Source organism: Colletotrichum truncatum, assembly GCF_014235925.2.
Source record: "Colletotrichum truncatum strain CMES1059 chromosome Unknown Contig_0005, whole genome shotgun sequence".
Lineage (NCBI taxonomy): Eukaryota > Fungi > Ascomycota > Sordariomycetes > Glomerellales > Glomerellaceae > Colletotrichum > Colletotrichum truncatum.
Genome location: NW_027222402.1, coordinates 1668009 through 1690625, shown reverse-complemented (window position 1 = coordinate 1690625; position 22617 = coordinate 1668009). Strand labels below are relative to the sequence as shown.

At 50.3% G+C, this 22617-nt stretch overlaps 8 protein-coding genes across 8 annotated transcripts; 5 read left to right on the top strand and 3 right to left on the bottom strand.

Annotated features, from left to right (window-relative positions):
• Window positions 1-887: 887 nt before the first annotated feature.
• Window positions 888-2090, top strand: CTRU02_208518 (capsule polysaccharide biosynthesis protein; the record flags this gene model as incomplete). The annotated part of the gene is made up of 1 exon (XM_036728514.1): window positions 888-2090. The coding sequence occupies one exon, from the start codon at window positions 888-890 to the stop codon at window positions 2088-2090; it is 1203 nt and encodes a 400-aa protein (XP_036579798.1).
• A 217-nt stretch (window positions 2091-2307) lies between these two features.
• Window positions 2308-2978, bottom strand: CTRU02_208517 (cia30 family protein; the record flags this gene model as incomplete). Its single annotated transcript, XM_036728513.1, has 2 exons — window positions 2308-2374; window positions 2425-2978. 2 exons carry the CDS (start codon window positions 2976-2978, stop codon window positions 2308-2310), a joined length of 621 nt encoding a protein of 206 aa, XP_036579797.1.
• A 935-nt stretch (window positions 2979-3913) lies between these two features.
• Window positions 3914-5130, bottom strand: CTRU02_208516 (uncharacterized protein; the record flags this gene model as incomplete). The annotated part of the gene is made up of 2 exons (XM_036728512.1): window positions 3914-4979; window positions 5033-5130. The coding sequence occupies 2 exons, from the start codon at window positions 5128-5130 to the stop codon at window positions 3914-3916; spliced, it is 1164 nt and encodes a 387-aa protein (XP_036579796.1).
• A 1425-nt stretch (window positions 5131-6555) lies between these two features.
• CTRU02_208515 (uncharacterized protein) lies at window positions 6556-7899 on the top strand (the record flags this gene model as incomplete). The annotated part of the gene is made up of 1 exon (XM_036728511.1): window positions 6556-7899. The coding sequence occupies one exon, from the start codon at window positions 6556-6558 to the stop codon at window positions 7897-7899; it is 1344 nt and encodes a 447-aa protein (XP_036579795.1).
• A 713-nt stretch (window positions 7900-8612) lies between these two features.
• Window positions 8613-9096, top strand: CTRU02_208514 (uncharacterized protein; the record flags this gene model as incomplete). Its single annotated transcript, XM_036728510.1, has 2 exons — window positions 8613-8642; window positions 8698-9096. The coding sequence occupies 2 exons, from the start codon at window positions 8613-8615 to the stop codon at window positions 9094-9096; spliced, it is 429 nt and encodes a 142-aa protein (XP_036579794.1).
• Window positions 9097-9159: 63 nt separating this feature from the next.
• On the top strand, window positions 9160-9542 carry CTRU02_208513 (uncharacterized protein; the record flags this gene model as incomplete). The annotated part of the gene is made up of 2 exons (XM_036728509.1): window positions 9160-9216; window positions 9324-9542. The coding sequence occupies 2 exons, from the start codon at window positions 9160-9162 to the stop codon at window positions 9540-9542; spliced, it is 276 nt and encodes a 91-aa protein (XP_036579793.1).
• Window positions 9543-15610: 6068 nt separating this feature from the next.
• CTRU02_208512 (heavy metal tolerance protein) lies at window positions 15611-19325 on the top strand (the record flags this gene model as incomplete). The annotated part of the gene is made up of 6 exons (XM_036728508.2): window positions 15611-16363; window positions 16440-17851; window positions 17900-18070; window positions 18138-18462; window positions 18520-18897; window positions 18954-19325. The coding sequence occupies 6 exons, from the start codon at window positions 15611-15613 to the stop codon at window positions 19323-19325; spliced, it is 3411 nt and encodes a 1136-aa protein (XP_036579792.2).
• Window positions 19326-19950: 625 nt separating this feature from the next.
• Window positions 19951-21140, bottom strand: CTRU02_208511 (hsc70 cochaperone; the record flags this gene model as incomplete). The annotated part of the gene is made up of 2 exons (XM_036728507.1): window positions 19951-20038; window positions 20107-21140. 2 exons carry the CDS (start codon window positions 21138-21140, stop codon window positions 19951-19953), a joined length of 1122 nt encoding a protein of 373 aa, XP_036579791.1.
• Window positions 21141-22617: the final 1477 nt, after the last annotated feature.

The following is a 22617-nucleotide window of genomic DNA, read 5'->3' as shown; positions in this document are numbered from 1 at the left end:
ATGGTTTGCCACCAACTGCCTCCTGTATGCTCTCAAGACCTGGTATAATGATGGGTTGCAATAGTTACCTCGAGAGTCAACGTAGTGGGAGAGCAAATGCGAGACTCGGCCATTCCGTAGATGCAGGTGACAGTGCCAAGAACCAGTGCTGACACTAAACAGAGATTTGACAACGAAAGTGTTCCATTGGCTAGTTAATAAGTCAAAACCCAATCACCTCGTCATCTTTAAATCCTACAATACACGGCCATAGTCTTTACTCATGATGGGCTGTAGTGATGATTGGTCGACTAAAATATCTCCCAGCACTTAAAAGTGCTGTTTGGCCAATTGTGTCGAGATGAATCATAACGTAGTGTTCCTCGATTCGGTTGGAACGGAAACATGTATTGGTCTGTTTTGTGTCTCTGTACTACCTAATGCCCCGCAGACGTGCATAGGTGCTGTGAGTTGAAATGATTCATCCCCGCTAAACCAAACTAGGTCGCCGGAGGCAATGCCTGAAAATTCTCCCCATGAAAAACACCGCTATGTTGTCCAATGGTGGCCGCCCAAGACTTTTGAAGGCGCCTGAACCGGAAACTAAAGGCCACTATAGCAGTGGCGACGCCATGGAGCTGTCTTGCATTTGAGCCATTCGGGCGGCAGGCTGACTCGAATAACAAACACTATTGGATGCAGTCCCAGAAGAAGGGGGGCGTCCTTGTACCCCCACTGGCATGAGAAGGAGATACACCTCACGAACGTTAGTTGTCTGGGATATCTCTCGATATTTTAAAGATAAAACGATACTATATAACACGACAGAAACCCCCAAAATTCTAAATATCAAAAGCCAACTCACATTGCATCACATCTTCATCATCTCACCTACTTCACAATCAAAAATGTTGCATTTCGCAATTCCGGAGGGAGCCACCAAGCTCCGCGAAGTACCGCAGTCACAACTTGACCTAAGATCTGATGCAGATATCATCGCAGAACTCAGCTCTTTCCGTCCAGTAACGTCCGAGAAGAATGTATGGGCTTTTTGGGACAAGGGTCTCGACGCCATGTACCCCAGCTACAGATGCACCGTCCTGAACTGGGTGCGAAAGCTCGGTCCTGAATGGACTGTCCGACTCATCGATCTCATCGAAGGATCCCCAAACAACATCTACAATTTCATCGGCAAAGAATGGCTTCCTCAATGCCTTGTCAACATGACCATGGACGGAGCTCACAAAGCACAGCACACATCAGATCTGATTCGTTTACCCTTGCTCTTCGAGCATGGCGGCGTTTGGATGGATGTCGGCAACATGCTGCACACACATCTGGACGAGCTTTTCTGGAACGCCCTTGCAGACCCAGACTCCCCATACGAGGTCGGCTTGTGGATCATCAGCGGTCAGATTAGGAAGAAATGGGGCAGCTTCGGCAACTTTATGCTAGCCGCAAGAAAGGGTTCCATCTTCATCAGAAATTGGCACAACGGCTTCAAGGAGCTTTGGAGAGACCGAACCAACGAGCATGGCTTCCACAAGCATCCCTTGATTCAGGACATTGGCATTGCCGACGGCATGGCAGACTGGAACTTCCAGGACAAAGTACTCCATATGAGCGACTACGTTGCGCAGATGCTCATTGGCGACCGCACACGGAATCTCCTCGATGTGGAGACTGGCTGGAACGGACGTGACTACTATGAGAAGAAGGCTTTCATGGTCGAAGGTATCAACAATGGCATCTTGGGCTCGATCAAAACCGACTACGACGGCGCTAAGCAGGTCGAAATTTTCACAACACCGCTTGATGAGCCTGACGAGAAAAAGAGAAAGGCTGCCGAGGATTTTGTGGTTGACATGTTAGAAAACAGCCACATGTACAAGGTTTATCACAACTCGGCTGGCGGGCTGCCTGCACTCGGGGACTTGATCAAGCAAAAGAATCTTTTGGATGCGGATCATAGACCAGGAACTTTCGGAGAACTCTACAGGTATGGCACGGTACATTGGCGGTCAACGAGGAAGGTTGAGCAGCTCTCGCCACAACCAAACGACGATGAGTTGATACGAGCCACACCTACAACATCTTCCGGAAATAATTGAAAATAGACTTAGAGCATAGAATAGAGATAATAAACCCACACTGCGTACCAGACTTGAAATAAGAGGTCTTTAGGCTTGCTTGCATAGTCGTCTCACTTTGTCGGTCCGTTGACCTGCTCATTTATCTCAATACGAATTAAGTCAAGCTAGAGAATTAACTAGAGAGTAGACAAGACTTGACTTTGTTCCGTATTTACCAGGGCGACAACCCCTAGACTCATGCTTTCGAAGCTATGACAGACTTGATATGCAATTGGAAGTCGCCAGCTTGTTCAGCAAAAAAGCTTCATTGGTGTCAGAATTTTGTATAAAATAACAGCACCAAGTTACTGACCTTCTAATCATGATGTTTACTCGCTTAATACTTTTCAGATCAAGAGGGGCCGTGTCGTTCTGGACCCTGCCGCGGAATGTCGGCACGAAGTCGGCAATCGGCATAACGACCTTCTCGACTTGACCATCAGTGTGGTTCACGGCAGCAATTTGGAAATCCCGTTCCCAGCTGACACCAGACTGCTCGACGCCGTTGACAGGAGGCGGGACCGTGTCCTTCAAGTTGAACGAGTACCTCTTGCCGTCGGAAAAGGGGATCTCCAGGGTGATGGTGTCGTATGCCGAGATGTCGATGCTGGGCCAGTCGTCTACAGTCCTCTGGGAAGCGAAACCAGAACCACCCAGGGTGACAAAGTCGAGATTTCCGTGGAAGTTGGCGATGGACTCAGAGAACGGGTTACCCGGCGCGCCGGGCTCAATAATGTCCAAAGTTGAATGGCTCTTGCCGTTGCGAACGGTGTCATCCGAGGCAACCCATTCGCTCAGGTTCCATGGGCTAAAAAGAGGCGCTGAAGCCAAAGCGCGAAGCGCAAAAGAAGCGATAGGGATGTGCATGGTGAACGAGAGTTGATGCCGCCGTGGATCTTTCTGGTCAACAAATTGCGAAAACGAGCGATGGAGTGAGAGAGCTGTTAAACAGCAGGTCTGTCAGAGTATTTAACTTTGAGATTGCCGCCGCGTCCGTCCCGCGCGCAACTTCAGCGCCAAGTCGTTTACGTGTTTCTGGGACCACTCGGCGCAACCCAGAGAGCCGACCTAATCCATCGTGGGTTCATATAATCTGCAAACTCTATTTCTCAGGCTGATCAACCCCGTGCTGTGGTTCAGTCGAATTGTGGGGGCTCCAATCAACCATGTCAAGGATCTGGGATGCTGTGTCATGTCAACACAGCCAACGAGCCCACGCGCCCGGGCTTGCCGAGCTGAATGGATGGGAAACTCAAGGCCCCTAACCCCTAATAACAAAATACCTAAGGCGTTCAATATCTACTAGAATAGCTCTTTCCATTGATAATGGCTTGCAAGACTCTCACTGAAGAGTGGTTTCATTTATATCCAAGTGCTATTTTCACGGACTTGGGAAAGACACCGAATTATGGCCACGAGGTCCTCACTTCCCCTTTCCATAAGGTACTGAGCTGTTCCTAAATATGGGTGGTCTACACTCAGAGGTCAGCGGAGGCCCCGACTTTGGGCTTTTTTTGATGATAATGCACACGTCTCAAGTCGGAAGCACAGTCAAGACCTTTTTTTTATTCAGTTATGGCATTTTTCAGCCACTATCTTATGTACAAGCCAAGTAACAAGCAAAACTTTTCATTTCATGAGTCCATTCTACCTTTTCGGCCCCCAAGATTCCATACTTCAAGTACTCTGCAACTGAGGCGAATGGTTCGAGAGTGAAGTAGTATCAAGCTCTATTGTAAAGCTTACCTCTAGGATATGAGACAGCTGTCTCCAGGCCTCAACTGAAAAATTTCTTTGCATCTTTAACGAGGGTTGTCATTCACCTTCTTGCCTCTCTTGCGTCTGCGACACTTAGGCTTTTGGTGCTCAAGGTTTTCTTTGTTACCTTCTTGATGGTCTTCCGGAGAATTCGTGGCGCGAGCTGGTTTTGTCTTTTGTGATCGTTTTGTATGGTTTCCAGGCGTGGACAGCCTCCCGCGACGTCTGGCGGTGGCAACGCCATGAAGGTGATGGATTCGAATACGTTTCTCTTCAGGATCTGCCAACCAAGGCAGCCAGTCTTGTCTGCTCTCGGGGGCGCAGAGGTTCATGACACGTTTGAATCTTCTATCTTTCTGCTGGCGAGTTTGAGATGCATATATGAGCTGGTCGGTTCTGAAAATCCCCATGGCGTGCGAGCTCATCCGCGTTGGTGCATGGCTAGTTCTGTCGATGTTCCATTCGACGATAAATTGCTGGGACATGAAGATTTGGTAGTGTTTGACGAAAGACTTGGTGTCGAACCTGAACCAGTAAAATGACTCCGTGACGGCATCCCTTAGATACTTCTCATCATCATGACCTGTCGATAATATGTTGAATGTGTCCAGATAGTCGAACGTTATCTCCTCATGGTATGCGACAGTCCAGTCGCGTGTTTCCGCCTTTAGTTCCACCCAACAAGTGTGGGTGAAGTCGAGAAGGGAGATAAACATCTGTCGCAATATGGAGAGAAGAGAACGATGAACAAAGCGATCGGCCAAGATTATTGTGTTTGCCAGCTTTGCCAGCTTCAGCTTGGGAACCTCCAGATGAGCTCGTCTCAAAGGCTCATTCTGTATGCTCTTGACTAGATCCTTGAAGGTATCGACGGGCACAACCTTGGTGCCGAGAACTTTTATTTCAAAGAACCAACTATGTGCAATGTTGAGGTAGAATTCGAGAGCTTCAGGGTCTATGTCGTTGTCGAAGAATACTTCTTGGCTGTAGCTCTCCTTGAAAAAGCCGAAGAGTGAGCACTCAAAGTACATTGAGCCCGCTACAATGACATCTCGGTATACGATGAAGAGTTTATTGGCGCAGTGAATATAAACATATTCTTGATGGTGTCTGAAATAAGTCAGTTCTCATATTCAGCGGTGAAAGGGCGAAATTCAACTTACAGCTCAACAACAGGCTGCTTCCCAGCAACCTTTGCCTTCACATTGGCAATAGCAGCCAACTTGGTTGCGTCAGGTCTGAAGTCTCGAACATTATTCATGATGAGCGTAGTCTGAGAGGCCAGGTCGTGTGTTTCGTTATTGTTTGTTCCTTCTGTTGCCACGAATACGGCTCTGGCCTCTAATATTCAGATAAATGTTTCTTAAAATGCAGTTGCTCAGGAGGTAAGTTCGAGGAAGATCAATGATTTGAGCAACTGCAAGATGGTGTGAGGAGCGATTGCTTTGGAAAGCGTTTGTAAAATGTCTGGTTAGGATATATGGTGGTTATTGTCGGTCAAGACGAGATTGAAGTGTTTGAACCCCAACGTCGCAGGTCAAACAATAACTCTTTGTTTGTGTGGTTTCCGTCAGCCAGTCCAGACTCAAGCCCGCCCACAAGAGTACTTGGAGTCCTTAAGATCGCCTCACAGTCTGAGTTGGAAGATTTGGATTTTTAAGAGGTCTAAGGTTTGGTTGAGAGAAGTGATCGCGGCGGAATTTAAGACTCGGAAGGAAAGTTGGATGTGGTCGGGGAGTCGTCTTAGCCCTATTCCTTCCTTATTGTATTTGTTTTTACGATTCTGTACAATTTTTATCTGTTAGGACCTACTTGAACGACGTGACTTAGTTTCCATCATTGGTTCGTGTTATTGTATCTGACAAGTGCAACAGAGCACATACCTTATTGGGAACTTCACGGCACCTATCCCGGAGATGGGCCGATCAAAGCCCCACTTATCCCTCCGAAACCATGGCCGCACCACTCCGGGCTTTTGGAATGCTTGAGACAAGCGATAACTGAGACAGCAAAAGGGTTGTGATATTTGCTCTCAACGAAAAGTTGGCTGCTGAAACAGGTCACATTGCTGCTGAGCCCAATAATTTACTGTGCGTATACGGTGTTTTTGCTCTGTTTACACCGTATACCCCGCAAGGGATTATCCAAACATCAGGGAATTTCACATGCGTTGACCAGGGTTTCTTCTCCCTCATTCTCAACTTCAAACAACGCTGTTCACTGATCAGTGAAAGTCACCAAGGGGCCATCTCCAGATATTGACTGTCTCACCGTTTCAAGAGGCTACTGTCGGTCTTAGTACGGCTGGCGTTCCTTTTTTTGGGTGCCATCTGGAATCCTCACCATGCCAGCTTTTGCGGGGTATTCCTCCCTTAATCGGCAGATGAGTTTATAGACAGACGCAGCTTCCCCATGGGGATCTATTACACGGACTTTTACCTCTCTTTTTCGCTCCTCAAGAGTAGCTCGTTACTTCTCGTCTCTTAAGAGAACCTGGAAGTTGCCGTGACCTTCCGCTACATCGATCATTGTTGGTTTGGCCGGCTGACTCACAGCCCTTCCTGCTTAACCTGCCGTCAGACCTCTGGTCATAATCTCCGTAATTTGACCGCTTCCGTACTTCAATCCAGAACTCCTTCTGCTATTCTCTCCCAAATATTTCCAGAGCCTAAAACTGTCAACAAACATGGGAGGTTCCGCGTTTTCGACTGGCAACCAGCCACTTAACACGCCTCGTATGACTCCTGAGGTCTACGAGCGCGTCAAGGCACAATGCCACGCCGCTCTTAGGAACATCTACCTCTGTGTAGCGAGCCCGATTGATGGTCCTGGGAAGATTGACTACGGTGATATCGACATCCTAGTCGCCTGGGAGAAGTCCTCCATTTTAGGAAAGGAGCAATCAAAATATCCACCTTTCGCCACCAAGCAAGACGCCTGCAGGGCCATCCAGGAAAGCCTTGGGGCGTCGTTTCTCAAGATGGAGAATGGCGGTGATCACTACGCCGTGCCCTGGCCCGAGGATGAATCTTCGACTGAAGAGCAAGCGTCTTCTGTTTCTCCCTCCAGGAGATACGTTCAAGTCGACATCACCATCTGCGATACATTGGATCAGATGCAATGGAAGCTCTTCAAGCATGCGCACGGTGACCTTTGGAGTATTCTTGGTACTATCATTCGTCCGTACGGTCTTACGATTGATGAGCAAGCGCTTTGGGTTCGCATCACCGAGATCGAAAGGTTCAACAAGAACAAGTCCAAGGTCTTTCTCACCAACAACCCCTACAAAGTACTCAGCTTCCTGGGCTTAGACGCCAGTAACAAGTACTGGGACGCACCATTTGAGTCACTAGATGCCATGTATGAATACGCTGCAACATGCCGTCTGTTCTGTTCCTTCAGTTTCACCAGTCCAGAATTACCTCTGCCATCAGCGCAGTCTTCTGCTTCTTCGCTGTCTAAGAATGTCAGCCAGACACAGGAGACAAGCCAGAAACCGAATGCCAGCGACAAGAAGCGCATGAACTCCCGTCCAGCCTACAACAAGTTCATCAACGAGTTTATACCCCAGTGCCGGAAAGATGAACGTTTCACAGAGTTTAAAAGCTCGGTTGAGTCGGTCCGTAGAGAAGCGTTCGGGCGATTCAAGGGTGCCAAGGAAACTTTTGAAAAGCAACGCATCGAATTTCTCTGTGAGAGAGATCGGGAGGAGATTACAGCTAAACTCAAGAACGAGTGGGTTCCTGCTGTGGACCCCAACGACCTCAATCAATGCCAGTATCGAGGCTGCCAAATCAAGGCATTCAAGAGAATCATCTTTGAAGGCGACAACAGCTATGAAGGCATTGTTCCAGGTGAGGAGCTCAAGGATGAGGTTGGTAGGATGATCGAGGAAAAGGTTGAGCAGTTTGTCAAGAGGCACATGGACACCATCGGAAAGATTGCTTATAGCAAGCAGCAGCAGGCCTACGCGAAACACATGAATCAGCAGGGTCTTGAGAGACAGCAAGCACCGCTTCTGATGCTCTAATCCCAATACGTCATTGGAATGGATTAATATGCTGCATATTTCAATGCTTGTGGAGGCAAGAAAGAAGACATTAGCGTTACTAACGGGAGTCAGAATGGCTTAAGGAGCTTACTTGCTTCAAGTTGACTGGCATTGGAGACTCCTAGATCGAGAGGGCATCTGTCACTTAAAGGCAGGTGCTTGGAGAGAGAAGGTCACTCGGGATGTTTGAGTCTGGAGGTTATTACGCTTCATAGGAAATCAGATTGCTACCCATCAACATGGTTTACACCTCGTCACCTCTTTCATTCATTGATGAGTCCAGTTACTGTGGGTTGGTCATGCAGCTCTCGGTTTAGGGTCACGAGCAGCAACACGAGAGGTGCCCGCCGCACCCTCTGCCCTTTCAAGCTGATGATTGAAGTCGGCGATTCGTTGTGAAGCCCTAACGACATCATCACTGAACAATAAAAAGATCCAACCCTAACTTATTTCCTTTCAATTCTTTCTCTCTGCCCTCTTTCTCTTCCTCAAGCTCACCATTCTCCTTGCAAGTCCTTGGAGCGCCGAGTTCTTTCGTCGGACTGCGTTTACAACTCGTCCACATTTCCACCTATTCGACCGCCTTTCTCTCTGCAAATGCTCTATTGATTGACGTAAGTCTCAACTCAACAGTTCCATTTACCAGATTGCTGACATCAATAGTCATATATACCACTCAGAAGGCACCCAAGATGTCTCGTGGAAAACCCTATGACGCTCCCGTATGTGGCTTCCACCCCTTCACTGGATCCTAAGAGAGTACTGACGGCGATACAGAACAGAGGCAACACGCCCGAGCAAGAGGAACCCAGAGGCCGCGCTCGTATCCGTGACGCCGATGGCCAGTTTCCTGTCTTGAGCCCCCCCCGCGGCCGACCCGTCTCGCCTGCCTCATCGCGTCGTCTGCTCGTTGGCTCCGCCTTGGACCGTCGCCCTCTCGACCCCCTCCATGGTCGTGGTGCTGATGGCGTGCCTGTTCCCGACCTCCGTCGCGTCTCTGACACCGCCGCTCATCACTTTCGTCACCGTGACTACACTGCGACTACCGTGGCTCCGATTGACATCCCCGGTGCTGCCGAAAGCCAGCGTGGCCTGCCCGCTCGCCGCCGCACCTACGGAAGCGACGACGAGGACAGCCTCAGCCCTGAAGATAGTGGCTTCGGTCGGCTTCCCTAGGACAGTCGCCGCCGTTCCTCTTCCGACGGTGTGTCTCGCCCCGGCGGCTTCTCCCCCGAGGAGATGTCTGCCCAGGCCACCCGCCTCTACGAGGGCATCGGTGTCGGTCGCGGCTGGATCGTAAGTAAACCCCCAAAAGGCTCCATCACTTCCGTATCTCGCGCCGGTTTCCCCCCCTGTTTCCATCTCCATTGCCGGCGTAGCCCGTGCTAATACCTTCCAAACAGGACCCCGCGGGCCGTCTCCGCTCGCTGCCCTACGGCACCCGTCTCCCACCTCCTCCCCCTCTGACCGAGGAGGCCTTGGCCCGCGCCCGCGCGCCCGCCAACCCCGTCTACCCACGCCGCTCTCCCTCCCCGACATCTCGCCCGGTGTCAGGTCCCCAGACCTACGCCGAGTATATGCGGGGAGTGGAGGAGCGTGCGAACGAGTACCGCGTGTTCTAAATAGAACGTAGACGACTACGATGATGAAGTAGTTTGGAAAGGGCAGGGGCCTTAAGTGGCTACTGCCTTTTGAATAGGCGTCGATAGCCTTTAAAAAAGAATGAGTCTTGGTCCGTGTTGATGTGTGCCCAAAGTGATTTTGGTGATTTTGTCTGTCATGAAGTCGAAGATTGCGCTAGACCGGCGATGGGGATGTTTCCATTGTCTTGTTATGATGCTCCAGGAGCCTCAAGGTCACTCAGTAACTCTGGACGCTGACAGAAACCGAAGATGCGTCGTCAAGAGCTCGAGGACTCTGTTCTGTCATCATTCCGCTACACATTGTAACGAACCATAATCAACTAATAGCATGCTTCTGTCATTATTGAAAGTGTAGATTATAGTGTTTCTGAGAGCCGCCTTGTGCTACGCCGGCGACGACATTTCATCATGTCGTCGTGATTCCTTTCGACGTCTCTATGGTGGTGGGCGAGAAAACACCATCGAAGGAAAAATGAATACAGAAAACGAAGCGGCAAGTATTAATGTATGTGGCTAATAGATTACCCAGAATCTCCCACCGAGCAATACACCGATATTCAAAATGATCTGCCATCCGGTTGTCGCGCAGCCTGCTCAGCACCTAGGTCGCTGTAGCCTACGATTCCCAGAGCCACAGATATGCTACCTCAACGTAGGATTGGCCAAAGTACTTGCCAATGACGGACTCACATACCAAAGAAACTCGGGAAAATTACATTGACGACCATCCTCTTTACAAGCTGAAGCAGTCAAACAATAAGAAGCTACCTGAGTTCATCATCTTGAGGAATGCGGCATATAAGACCTGACACGCTGATCTCCTAAACGTAATGAGAGATCCCCATACTCCTCCGGAATCACTGGTCGTTGTTTATGACAAACCCTCTTGGGCCCTGCTCGGGATATCATAAAAAGGGGGAAGGAGAGGCTCAAACATCTCCCTTACCAGGGAGAGCCAAGAAGCAGCGCCCGTTTCACAGCCCTGTTACACGAGACATACGGTTTTCTGTTGGTGAGGTCATCGACCAGGTTGTGATTATGGCTATGCTGAGCTTGCGAATGCGCCGAGCGAAGCGCAATGTCCATTACTACTAACTTTCAGACCTACGAACGGAGAAGCGGTGAGTCGTTACGGAGTCTATTTGTCATGTCTATTGAAGGGAGATAATGGCACCATATCGATGGCTAAATTCGGCATAAAGGTTAAAAGTGGTGACTACTAGCCAAAGACAAAAAACATGCGTCGGAGGGACTCAGCCTGGTTGGCCTCATCTCCTTGCGGCTCCGCATCTTCCTGCCTCCCGAACATACGGAGCCGCCGTACTTGAGGAAGCTGTGTTGGAATCTCAGTAAGCCACAAGGCTTGTTGATCCTGGTGACTCAATGAAAGACAGTATCTCGTAGGGCAACAAAATTCGATTCTCCACCAGGCCCCGATCTGCCTCGTCTCATCAGGTTGTGAGCATTCCAACTGTTGGATTGGTATGCAGTCAGCATGCCACACAGTGTAGCACAGGCATGTGGTGTCTCACACGCCACCCGGCCAATCCACCGTCCCCAGCCTTAAGAAGCAATGCTTGACTGGAGACGCGCACAGGCTCCCGTACTTTAGGGACCAACGTTCCTGTTTCCATCATAGAGATATCTCAGACATGACAGTTCTTTACTGTGAACAGGACTCAGTCAGGCGGGGTTGTTGCAACGGGGCGCCGCAACATGAGAGCCACCTTGCGGTAACCCGTCCACTAACCAACGCCGCTTGCCCGGCTAGCTCAATCGGTAGAGCGTGAGACTCTTAATCTCAAGGTTGTGGGTTCGACCCGTAAGTGCTTATCTGATCCTCCTCATGTGACCACCCGGTCTAACAACATTCCAGCCACGTCGGGCTCAATTCCCGTCAGCGATTGACTTCATTTTTTGACGTTTTCCTTTGTGACATTAGCAGACTCCGATGGGAACGCAAGGTATGGAGTGTATGGGGCAGTTGAGTGTCTAGACCTCATGGGCCACGGGGCCGAGGCGCGGGGATTGAGTTTTGCTCGGCCGACTGGCAACCGTACCCGCGTAGATTGAGAAGCGGGGAGGCCGGCATTAAGAGCATCGTCTGCAAGAAAATTGAATCGAGGAAGGGGGCGAAAAAAGAAACCGTTATAATGAATATCATCTGCAGGTGTCAGTTAAAGAGATGTGCATTTGCACAACCTTTTCTCGATAGCCAAATGGCAAAACCGAGCTTCCAGGGGGGAGTTGACTCGAATGCCTCCTTAGCCTGGCGAAAACAGACTAGAGTCATCAAACCCCAACACGTCTACCAGGAAACTGACAAGATAAAATGGCTAGGTGTAACAGGATGCCCTTGCAATCCAGCCAGGGGTGCTGGTAAAATATTGCTTTTCATACCATCGAGATCACGAGCGGTGAGACAGGCCGGAGGCACGGCGCTTGGCGACGCAACTGTTGGGCGTTTGCAATCCGGTAAGCGTCTTCTGCTTTCTGGTCTTCGGAGGACCGGAAGGCCTCCAGGCGGGTTGACTGGGAAGCCCAAGAGCCTGGTCTGCGGTTGTCATTGGATCATGATAATGTCCTATTCGGCATTGGCGTTGCATTAACAGAGGGTTAAATGTTTCGAAACGGGGTTTCCCAAATCACCCAACCGAATGGTTCCTGTTTAATGATTTTGTTGGCGACCAGCTGCACGCTCTGCAGTTTGTAGGCCTTCTGGGGGATGAGTGGCAGCGAGTGCCTTGCATATTGACAGGGATGTACAGTCTGCTTATGGCCAGGGATTCGCGCCATGCAGTACCGGATGCTGATGAGGTGGGAGTTGATTGGCGCTCGACACCACAAGCTGAGAAATCAGGTACTTGTTGAGCCTCCCTGCTGCAACTAAGGCGAAGTTAACAGATGTGAAAAGAGGGTGTATCATAATATCTGTAGAGGCAACGGGCAATAAACAGACAGTAGCTGCGGTAGATAAAGACTAAGTGAAGTGTTGGGCAGTACTGGGAGGATGAGTGGATAAATTGGAAGAACGTTGAAGCAGCGGCTGTACTGTGAGAATCGCTTGGCTATGTCCGTGTTTGCTGCTGCTCGTCCAGAGGGTTACATGGGCCCCAGGCGCGCATGGAGTTCTCAATGATCCCCGACTGGGGTACTCCGCCGCGCTGTGTGGTGAATGGGTGTCCTGCCATCCTGTACATCCATCCATTCCACCATCCTACTTTCTCTTTATCTTTCTTATTCTCTTACTGGCTCATGGTACCTATGCCCCTCACGGCCACCACAGTTAACACTCAGCGGAGCCGCAGCCTGTCGAGGAAAGACAAGGCTCCGAATGCATCGAAGAGAGTTCGTTTTCTCGTGTAATCTCTTATGTCATTCTGCACGCTGCAGCCATTGGTGAAGGTGGAAAATGCTGACATGTAAGACGAACCCCGGAGAATGCCTGAATGCAGGCAGCAGAGCCGCCCGGCGGCGCGCAGGAGGTTGTCATGGATCTCTAAGAGGTTCTTGATGGAACGTTGGGTTCGCCAGGTCGGTTGCCTGTGGTTGTTTTGGGTTTGTTTCCAGCATCTCGTATGAAGTTAGGCAACCCAGTGTGCAACTTGTGCAACCGTTGACTGCCTCAGGTGCTAGGCACCCAGGAGTCATCAATGATATAGAACGGTGACATGGCTTAAAGGCCCGCGACTCCCGTCCCGTTCCCACGATTCCTGTGATGCCAAGCTCGCGCTTGCACCACCACGACCCATCTTCTTCAATTCCCCACGCACTTGCGAATAAGCACGCCCCGATCTGCGACGTCGGCGCACGACAGAAATCGTTGCCAGCGTCGGTGTCACCTCGCTTTGACTTCGACTTGTCTCTGGCTTGCCACGGACTTCCAGCTGGAGCAAATAAACGGGACAGAAGATCCATTTCGACAAACGACACGGCTCAACTGGGCAACTCTGTGTATCCACATCTACCTTCTTTCGTGCCATGCTCATTTGTTTGCAAATCTGGGACCTTGATGGACATCTGAGTCAGGGCAGCACCTCAATAGCTGATTCAAATATTTCCCGTCGAACCTGTCGCACGCAAACCAACGTCGTTTCTTGTCTTGTCTTCCGATCAGCATCTCACTGTACCAGGCCAAACCGTCGACGACGAATCAACCCCTTGAACGAAAAACATCGGAAAAGGATATCGGCAGCGGCAAACCCTTGTTGATTGCCTAGAAGACCCAGTCATAATCGTCAGCTTACTATCCAGGGCGTGGGTGCGTGTATGTGCGCATTACGACTGCAGATTGAGTAGCACAGCTGTCTTCACTCAGACCCTCCGCTTATTCTCTCGTCATTGCTCTGCCTTGGCTCGAAAACCACTCCGGGCTCAGAAAGGTGGCACAGGCAAACTAGGCCACTTGTCCGGTCCTCGAGGCGACACGGGATCAACCTGCAGTGTGAAAACAGCTGGACTTCTGCGTGGCCATCCACGGGTTTGTTTCTCGGCGCGCGGCATCGAAGCAGGGGCGACCTAGCAACGTACCTGCAGGAAGTGATACCCGGAGGATCCGTTATCTGAGAAATCTAAAGGGCATTCCGTCAGGCTATCATCCATTCGCCAAGCAGGGTGAGCCGAGGGAGTAAGGAAAAAAAAGAGGTGGTTGCAGAATCTCTCCCTGGCATCCCATCCCATCTCAACTGTCCCAAAATCATCCTGACCTTGTACTGGTGTTACACGGAACAGAGACATTCTTTTTTGATTCGGTCAGGGTTCGCTTGCACATCAAAGCAGCAGCAATAACAGCATAACGTAACGCAGGGCGAACAGACAGGGGAGCAAGGAAAAAAAAAAAAAAAGCAAGACAAGACGGTTGGGAGTGATTACCAGGACAGCACGTTTTGGGTTGCATTTTTCTAGGCCCAGTTTCTTTGAGAACCCAGGGAGAAGGAACGTCGTTTCCCTTCTTGTCCCGTCCTGACTTCCTACCCGCAGCTTTCTCCATCACCGGCCCCATCCTGCCGCACCCGCCTTACAGCCCTGCTCTTTGCTGCTTGGACTTTCCCTGGGAGGATTGGCCCACGACAGGCAAGTTACTTGCCTTAGTTTTGCAGCTGCAAACTGCAAGAGCTTGTCCCCTGCAGCTGCCGCTTCTGAGACGTGCTGTCCTCATTTGCGCTTGATACCCAGGATTAAGGTAGTAACGGACCTGGTTCACGTTCCCTCTGGTCAGACATAGCCTTTCCATTGGTTCAACATAGAACAGAAGGTCTTTTTTTTTTTTGTCTCCTCTCCCATTTCTTACACTTGGTTCTAAGAGGTCCAGATCTGGGGGTTTCGTTGCCTTACGGCCCTTCCCGTCATTGGACTCATCTGGCACTTGAACTTTCCATAAAGGTACTTGTCCAACCTGCTTTAATTGGAACACCTCCTCCAGGGTTGTTGCAGCGACATCAGATCTGGTTACCCTTTAGCCGGCATCGCTCCCTGGCTAGACTTGCATTTCTTAAGGGTAACAAAAGGTACCTTGCTTCCTTGCACCGTCTTGCCTTGCCCTGCTTTTATCTTATTTACATCTTGCCGAAATCGAATGAAAACAATAGGCGAAACTGACTTCTGCCCGCTCAGGTCTGGTCGACAACAACTACCTCTTCCTGGCTTGTAGTTTGTTCAGCTCGGCCTCAAAAGACTTCCGGGGAAGGAAACGAAACATCCATCAGACGTTTTGGCACCCGGCTTCCCGCCGTCCCCAGTCTTGCCTCTTCCTTGCTTTCCCTGGGGTCTAAACATCAGACTACCTTGCTCATACCTACCTGAGCTCCGGCTACAGCCCCGACCCCCTGTTCAACCTGTCAGCAATCCTCCGTCATCCACCCACCCATCATCTTCTCCCCGGCTTCACATCCACATCCTCCCCGACCACCTGCATTCGTTGGGACCTTTGCTCGCTCTTTTTGGCATTCGGTGCGGATAACTAGCCGCCATTCTCGTTCCGAACCATCTTACTCTCTCCAATCACTCGGCTCATTCAACTCCACCCATTGCCGTCCCAATACGCCGCAATGGCGTCCCTCGAGGAGCTTCTTGAAAGCCTTCACTATGTCTATCCGGCTCTCGCTTTCACCTACTTCGTCATTGCATCCGCCGTTGCCGTTTGCACTCTCCAGACTCTCAAGGCCTCCAGCAACCCTGGGAAAGAAAACATCCCGCGATTGTGGATCGTCAACCTCTTCGTCGCCTTCGTCCTGACCTATGTCGCCCAGCTCTCCCTTATCTTCATTCAGTCCATCATCCGTCAAGAATGGACCGGTCAAGAACACGAAGTTATTGGACTCCTGTCTTGCGTTCTCGTCTTTGGAACCCAACTAGCTTTCCTGTCTGATACTAAACATCCAGTTTGGACTCCCTATTGGGGCTCATGGATCCTCTCAATCGTCCTCGAGCCCGTCATTGCAGTGCCAGATCTCATCCTTCGCCACTCCATCACCTTTGAGTACTGCCGCATTGGCCATCTTGCGTTTGCTGGCTTACGATACTACCTTCTTCTCACCATCTCCTCCATCTACGTTGTTCAGCGCATCCGATCCACTCAGGAAGGGGCTTCAGACGAAGAAAGGCAATCTCTTCTTGCTCAAGATGACCCGAAGTCACGCCTCAACAGCTCTGGAAGCGGCAGTCAGAGCTCAAGCTCGGGCTACGGGTCGACCAACCAGCCCGAGTCTTATTGGGAAGAGCGTCAGCGGAAGGCGCAGGAGGAGATGGAGAAGCGCCTCCAGGAAGAGGGCAATTGGCTCACATATATCAAAGGCTTCACGGTAAGCTTACGACGCCAAACGTTGCTTTTTGCCCTTGTTTGGTATCGCGAGACACACGATCTGACTTTGTTTCCAGATTCTGTTCCCTTACTTCTGGCCTGTTGGCCAGAGGACACTACAGCTGCGTCTTATCCTTGTTGGTCTTTGCCTCCTTGCCGGCAATGCATTAAATCTGCTCATCCCACGCCAATTTGGTATCATTGTCGACGAACTCAAGGACAAAGATTTCAGCAGCGCCTGGATTGGCGTCGCCATCTACGGCCTCCTGAGAATTGCTGCTTCCGACGCAGGCATCGAATTTCTGCGAGAGTGGTTGTACCTTCCACTTGAGGTTTACGCAGATGGGGCCTTGAGCACAGCTGCTTACCGACACATCCTCAACCTTTCAGCCGATTTCCATGACTCAAAAAGCACATCTGACATCAGTTTGGCAATGTACGGAGGTTCTAGCATCTCCGACCTTCTGGAGTCCATTTGTTTCCAGGCTCTCCCCATGCTGATTGACTTGGTTGTCGCCGTCGTCTATCTTTCTGTCACTCTTGGCCCATATGAAGGGTTCATTACTATCACCACGAGCACCCTTTTTCTGTTCATTGCCACCAAGATGATTTCTGTTATGAAAGAGCGCCGAAGAGCTCATGTGAATGCTCAGTACGCTGAGCACTACGTACGCCAGACGGGCATTTCAGGATGGCACACCGTCGCTTCTTTCAACCAAACCACCTACGAAGATGTACGCTACTCGAATGCAATCCACACTCGCATCAACTGGACTAAGCGCGTACGCCTGGGTTGGTTCACTGCGCAAGCCTTCCAGTCTCTCGTCTTGCTGTGCGGCCTCCTAGCTGGCGCCGTTCTGGCTGTATACAGAATTAAGAACTCAAAGGCCACTCCTGGTGACCTGACCATGTTGTTGATGTACTGGGCTCAGCTTACATCGCCTCTTCGTTTCATGGCAAGCCTTGGAAAGAAAATTGGAAGCGATCTTATTGATGCTGAGAGACTGCTAGACATCATGAAGAAGCAACCCACCATTGTTAACAAGAAGGGAGCCCGCCCGCTAAAATTAATTGATGGCAACGTCGATTTCAATGATGTCAGCTTCAGCTACGACAAGAAAAAGAAAATCATCAACGGAATTAGCCTTTCTGTTCCCGGGGGCCAGACTGTTGCCTTTGTCGGTGCTACTGGCGCTGGCAAATCCACCATGCTGAAGTTGCTCAACCGATTTTACGACTCCACTGAAGGAGCCATTCTGATTGATGGACAGGATGTCCGTGACGTTGACCTTCACAGCTTACGAGACCGAATTGGTTTGGTTCCCCAAAACCCCGTCCTATTTGATGACACGATTATAAACAACATCCGCTACGCAAGGATCACGGCCTCGGACGACGAAGTGTTCGAAGCCTGCAAAGCAGCCTGTATCCATGATAAGATCATGACTTTTACCGACGGTTACAGCACGCGAGTCGGTGAGCGTGGAATGTAGGCACTCCTGAATCACTGGCAACATAATGTGCTAACTTTGGGTAGCAAACTCTCCGGTGGCGAGCTCCAGCGCGTTGCCATCGCCCGTGCTATACTCAAACAGCCTGAAATTGTCCTTCTTGACGAGGCTACGAGTTCTGTAGACACCGACACAGAGCAGAAGATCCAGCAATCATTTATGCAGCTTTGTAAAGGACGAACAACGTTCATTGTTGCGTGAGTTTCTTGACATTACTTTATCTGTTTTAATTTAAGTGTTACATACTGACAAGCGTAAAACTAGCCACCGGTTGTCGACCATTATGAACGCTGATCGTATTGTGGTAATTGAAGACGGCGAGGTCGTCGAACAGGGTAATCACGCCGACCTTGTCGTTGCAAATGGCAGATATGCCGACCTGTGGTCAAAACAGACCTTCCTGAAGCCCAAGGATGACGAGTCAGTTGACGGAAAGAAGCCCAGCAATAGCAACGGCGATGCCTCCGAGCCGGGTGCTGTCTCCACAACCAAGGCCGATTCCGTTTCCCAAAAGAATCAGGGCTCTCAGCCTACGCCAACTCAAAACGATAAGGGCAATCAGGCTCAGACCCCAGGTCACAAGAAAGAGGTAGAGTCAGCCGAAGATTCGTCTTTGGCAGATTCTAACCAATGATTGTGTACTTAGGGCCCCAAGCTGAACCCAGTTGCTCCCGAGTTCACACCTAAAGCCGCAGTCAAGACAGTAGTAGCAGTCCCATCATTCAAAATTGGTACCCCAACTGAGGTGCCCACGGTTTCGTCTAATCGTGTATCAACTACGAATTGGGCCAGCCCCCCGACATCCATCGATGAATCCTCCAGAAACATTCTACAAAAGGACACCGTAGCCGAGGAGGCCAATGCCTCGGACAGCGAAAGTGTCGACACTGTCATCAAGGTGGATTTACCTCAGTTCAGATATCCTCACGCTTCTTCTCGCCGTTTCAATTCAAAAAGCGACTCCACAGGACAGCTTGCGGAGGAGACTCGAGGGGAGGTGGGTAGCGCTGAGGACTCCAATTCCGTAAGCATTGCCTCTTAGTAAGGCGAATATGGGCAGCAACGCTAACAGTATAATAGGAGATACGGCGGGTATCTGCACCGGCACTGCACTTGGATGCCGCAAACAATTTGCCACACACGGTTGTTGCTTCATCCGCGGCTATCGTCGCTAAGCAAGCCTCACCGAGCAAGAAGGTTCCTAAATGCGAAGTGTCTGAGGCCTCTAATGTCATTTGCCACTCGACAGCCATGATTTCTCCTCTCAAAGAAAACGATGAACCTCAGACATCCCGACCCTCTTCAGACGCTACTACGGTACAGCAGTCAAACCATAGGGGAAGGTATTACCGGGGCAGAAGCCGTTGGCGCGGTCGCCAAAATCATACAAAGTTGTCTGGCGCTCCGGCCCAAACCAACAATCTACCTCGGACTAGCAATCACGTCGGCTGAGGCTTCCATTCGCCTACTCTTTTCCTTGCTCATGTCATGGCTGGCTTGTTAATTACTCTTTGCTGAGTTCCAGGCTGGCCTCGAAGTTCCTGTAATACTGACTTTCTTTTTTAATTTTGTTTTTAAACGGGCCTTGTTTTCCTGCTCTTGGAGGCTCGACGGTATCATCTAGACAGAGGGCTCACTTGAGCCGGTGTGAGACTAGGTCATCTCTCTGTCTTGTCATCATTATGACAACACGGCCTATCACACACATGTGGCCAAAACGACTAGAAGGTCGGCGATTAAAAAGCTCATCAAAACTCAAGAATACAAATAGTTGAGCAATGAAGGAAAACAGAGTTTAGATTAGACGTGGTGTAAAACAATTGGTGGTGGGCATGTTCATGACAAAAGCCTTAATTAAAAGATGAATTTATTTCCTTGGCCTCAAGGTTGTGTTCTCCCAAGTGCCTCCGCTTTATTGTTAAAATTGTGAATGGTCTTTTATTCATGCATCGGTATCTCATTTATCTCGACGTAAGTTGGGGTCTATTGAGCCACTATTTTTTGGCTCTATCGCCGTCATCAACAAACGGCATCAGCCTTTTAACAGGACACTTTTGAACCACGTGTTTCAACCCTCTTACGAGGAGCCTCCTCGACCAGCACCAGCACCTCCACCAGGGGCACCTCCGCCAGGGGCACCTCCACCTCCCATCATGTTTCTTGCCCTGTGTAGTTTGGTCAGTTTGGTGTTTCTCACCCTGGAAGAGAGGAAAAAAAAAAAAAAAAAACTTACATCTCAGCAATGTTGGGGTCAGACATCAAAGAGTTGATATCAGGCATACCACCGCCGCTACCGAAGCGGTCGGCCATCTCACGCAAGCGGGGGTTGCCCATGAGGTTACCCATCAGCTCAGGGTTGCTCATCAGGTTCTGGGCCATGCTGGCGAACATGGGGTTGTTCATGATCTGGCTGAAGTCTGGCATACCACCGGCACCACCACCGGCTCCGCCTCCGCCGAGCATGCTCGCCAGGCTGCTAAGGTCAGGCATGCCTCCAGCGCCGGCGCCGGCACCAGGAGAGGAGCGAGGCATATCAACTTCGTCGCGCTCCAGTTCCTCAACACGGCGCTTGGCCGTCTCGTAGCCCTTCTTCATAGCCTCGGAACCACCAGAGCCCTCGTACTCGATGCCCTTGCCGTAGGCCTCCATGGCGCCCTTGGCGTCGCCGAGGGCGAAGCGGGCCAGACCCAGGCGAGACCAGGCCTTGGTGTAAGCGGGGTCGATGGCGACGGCGGCCTCCGCGTCGGCCTTGGCGGACTCGTGGTCCTTGTTGGCGGAGTGAGCGGCGGCACGGTTGGAGAGGAAGACGGCGTTGCCGGGGTTCAGGGCCAGAGCCTGGGTGTACAGAGCGATGGCAGAAGCGTAGTCCTTTGAGGCCATGGCGGCGTTGCCGCGGGACTTGAGGGAGTCGGCCTCCTTCTTCTCCTCCTCGGTCGGTACTTTTGAGGAAGCGGAAGCAGAAGCATTAGCATTTGCGGCGGGTGTTGAGGCGGAGGCGGAAGAAGCGGCGTTTTGCTCCTTTGCCTTCTTGAGGGACTCGTAGACGGCGTAGATCTGGAAGAGGTTCTGGGTTCCGACGGCGTCGGCGAGCTGCTTCTTGTCGGAGGGGTCGACCTTGAAAGAGTCGGCGATGCACTGGATGGCGACGTCGATGGAGTCCTTGTCGTCGGCGGGGACGGTGCCGTCGGCGACGGAAGACGAGAGGAATTCGCAGATTGCGACCGCGAGGCGCTGTTTTGTGGTTGACGCCTGGAGGGGTAAATTCATATGTTAGAGACGGGCATCATGCAACGACGGGGTTTTTTTTTTTCAACGTCTGCCGCAGAAAATATGGGAATGACACGTACCATCTTTGATATAGGCTTCTGATATATACCAAAGGAAAGAAACTGCGGAATATAGGGGGGAAAGGGGGTATCAAAATTGTTTGTGGAGGTGGTGAGAAAACGGGATAGATGGCTGTTTTTCTCCTTATTGACGACGATTGGGTTGCGGCTGGCTTTGTGTCACACGGACCACTGCATATATCGGGGCATGCATTCAACCCATGCACCCGGCTATTGTTTCCCATATAAAACTAACGGGGATGTCATTTTGTGCATGAAAACCTTCAAATCGGTAATTACCGAATAGACGGTTATATAATCAACCCAATAACCCCTAGACAGTCTCTAATGAATGGAAGCATCTTTTTTTACCCCATAAGTGGTGGGCAAATTGACTGCGTGACAGTTATGAGCCCAGTACCTCATGGTGACAATTACCAATTGAAAAACCGACTTCCAGAAGGGAGCAGTTCAGACTTATGCCATAGACAAGGGCACTCAATTGACGAAGTTACCGACCCATGAGACTTTGGCAGTCAAGTCCACCAAACAAAACATCAATTCCAATCACACAAGGCTGAACGTTGAAGTGTTGAAACATTCAATCACAAAAGAACTTCTGGTCATCAATTCATATCATCAACACTTATCAAAAAATCACAAAAAGTTCATCTCAACTCAGGGGGACTTACCACATCTGAGGAGTTGAACCCAGGACTCTTAACTTGAACCTTATATAAGTTCATGCTCGACCATACCACTGATACGCAGCCAGGAGGGTTGGAATTACGAAACGGAAGAGACACCTAGTTGCTCATTTTATGCCTCTGAAAGCTTCGGGCAGATAAGACGAACAGGTGGTTCACTTTATAGTCTTCGTGTAACGGAACCGATAAGACTTTTTACAAATTGCGAAAACTCCACAACCCTGAATTGAACCCACGAAGGGGAGCTTGCCAGTCTTACGGTCCTTGCGAATAGCTACAAGTTGGGTGGCTAGACCAACTACACTAAACGGCAGGTTCATTAGACAGGGGGGGCGTCTTGCGTTTTGTTGAGAATTGAGGCGTTGAGATTGGCTATATACCCTCAAACCTCTAGGCAACAATCGACAAAATCACCAACTTGAAACAAGAAGTGTCTAGTCACGAACTCAATCTTGGCCACGGCGAAAAACCAACTGCACAACGATCAGAAGAGAGAGACCAGTTCTCTTTTCAAGAGAGATCATGAATTCAACTACGGAAACTGCAAAATACACACAGCGGCTACAGACTGACAGCGACTGGAACCACTGGTTCAACAACTTACAGATGCTGGCAAACGTTCATGAAGTCTGGGACTATGTGAATCCAAAAGGAACCAAGATTAATACTAAGCCAAGATTGGAATTCCCAGACCCAAAAGACCTCAGACAA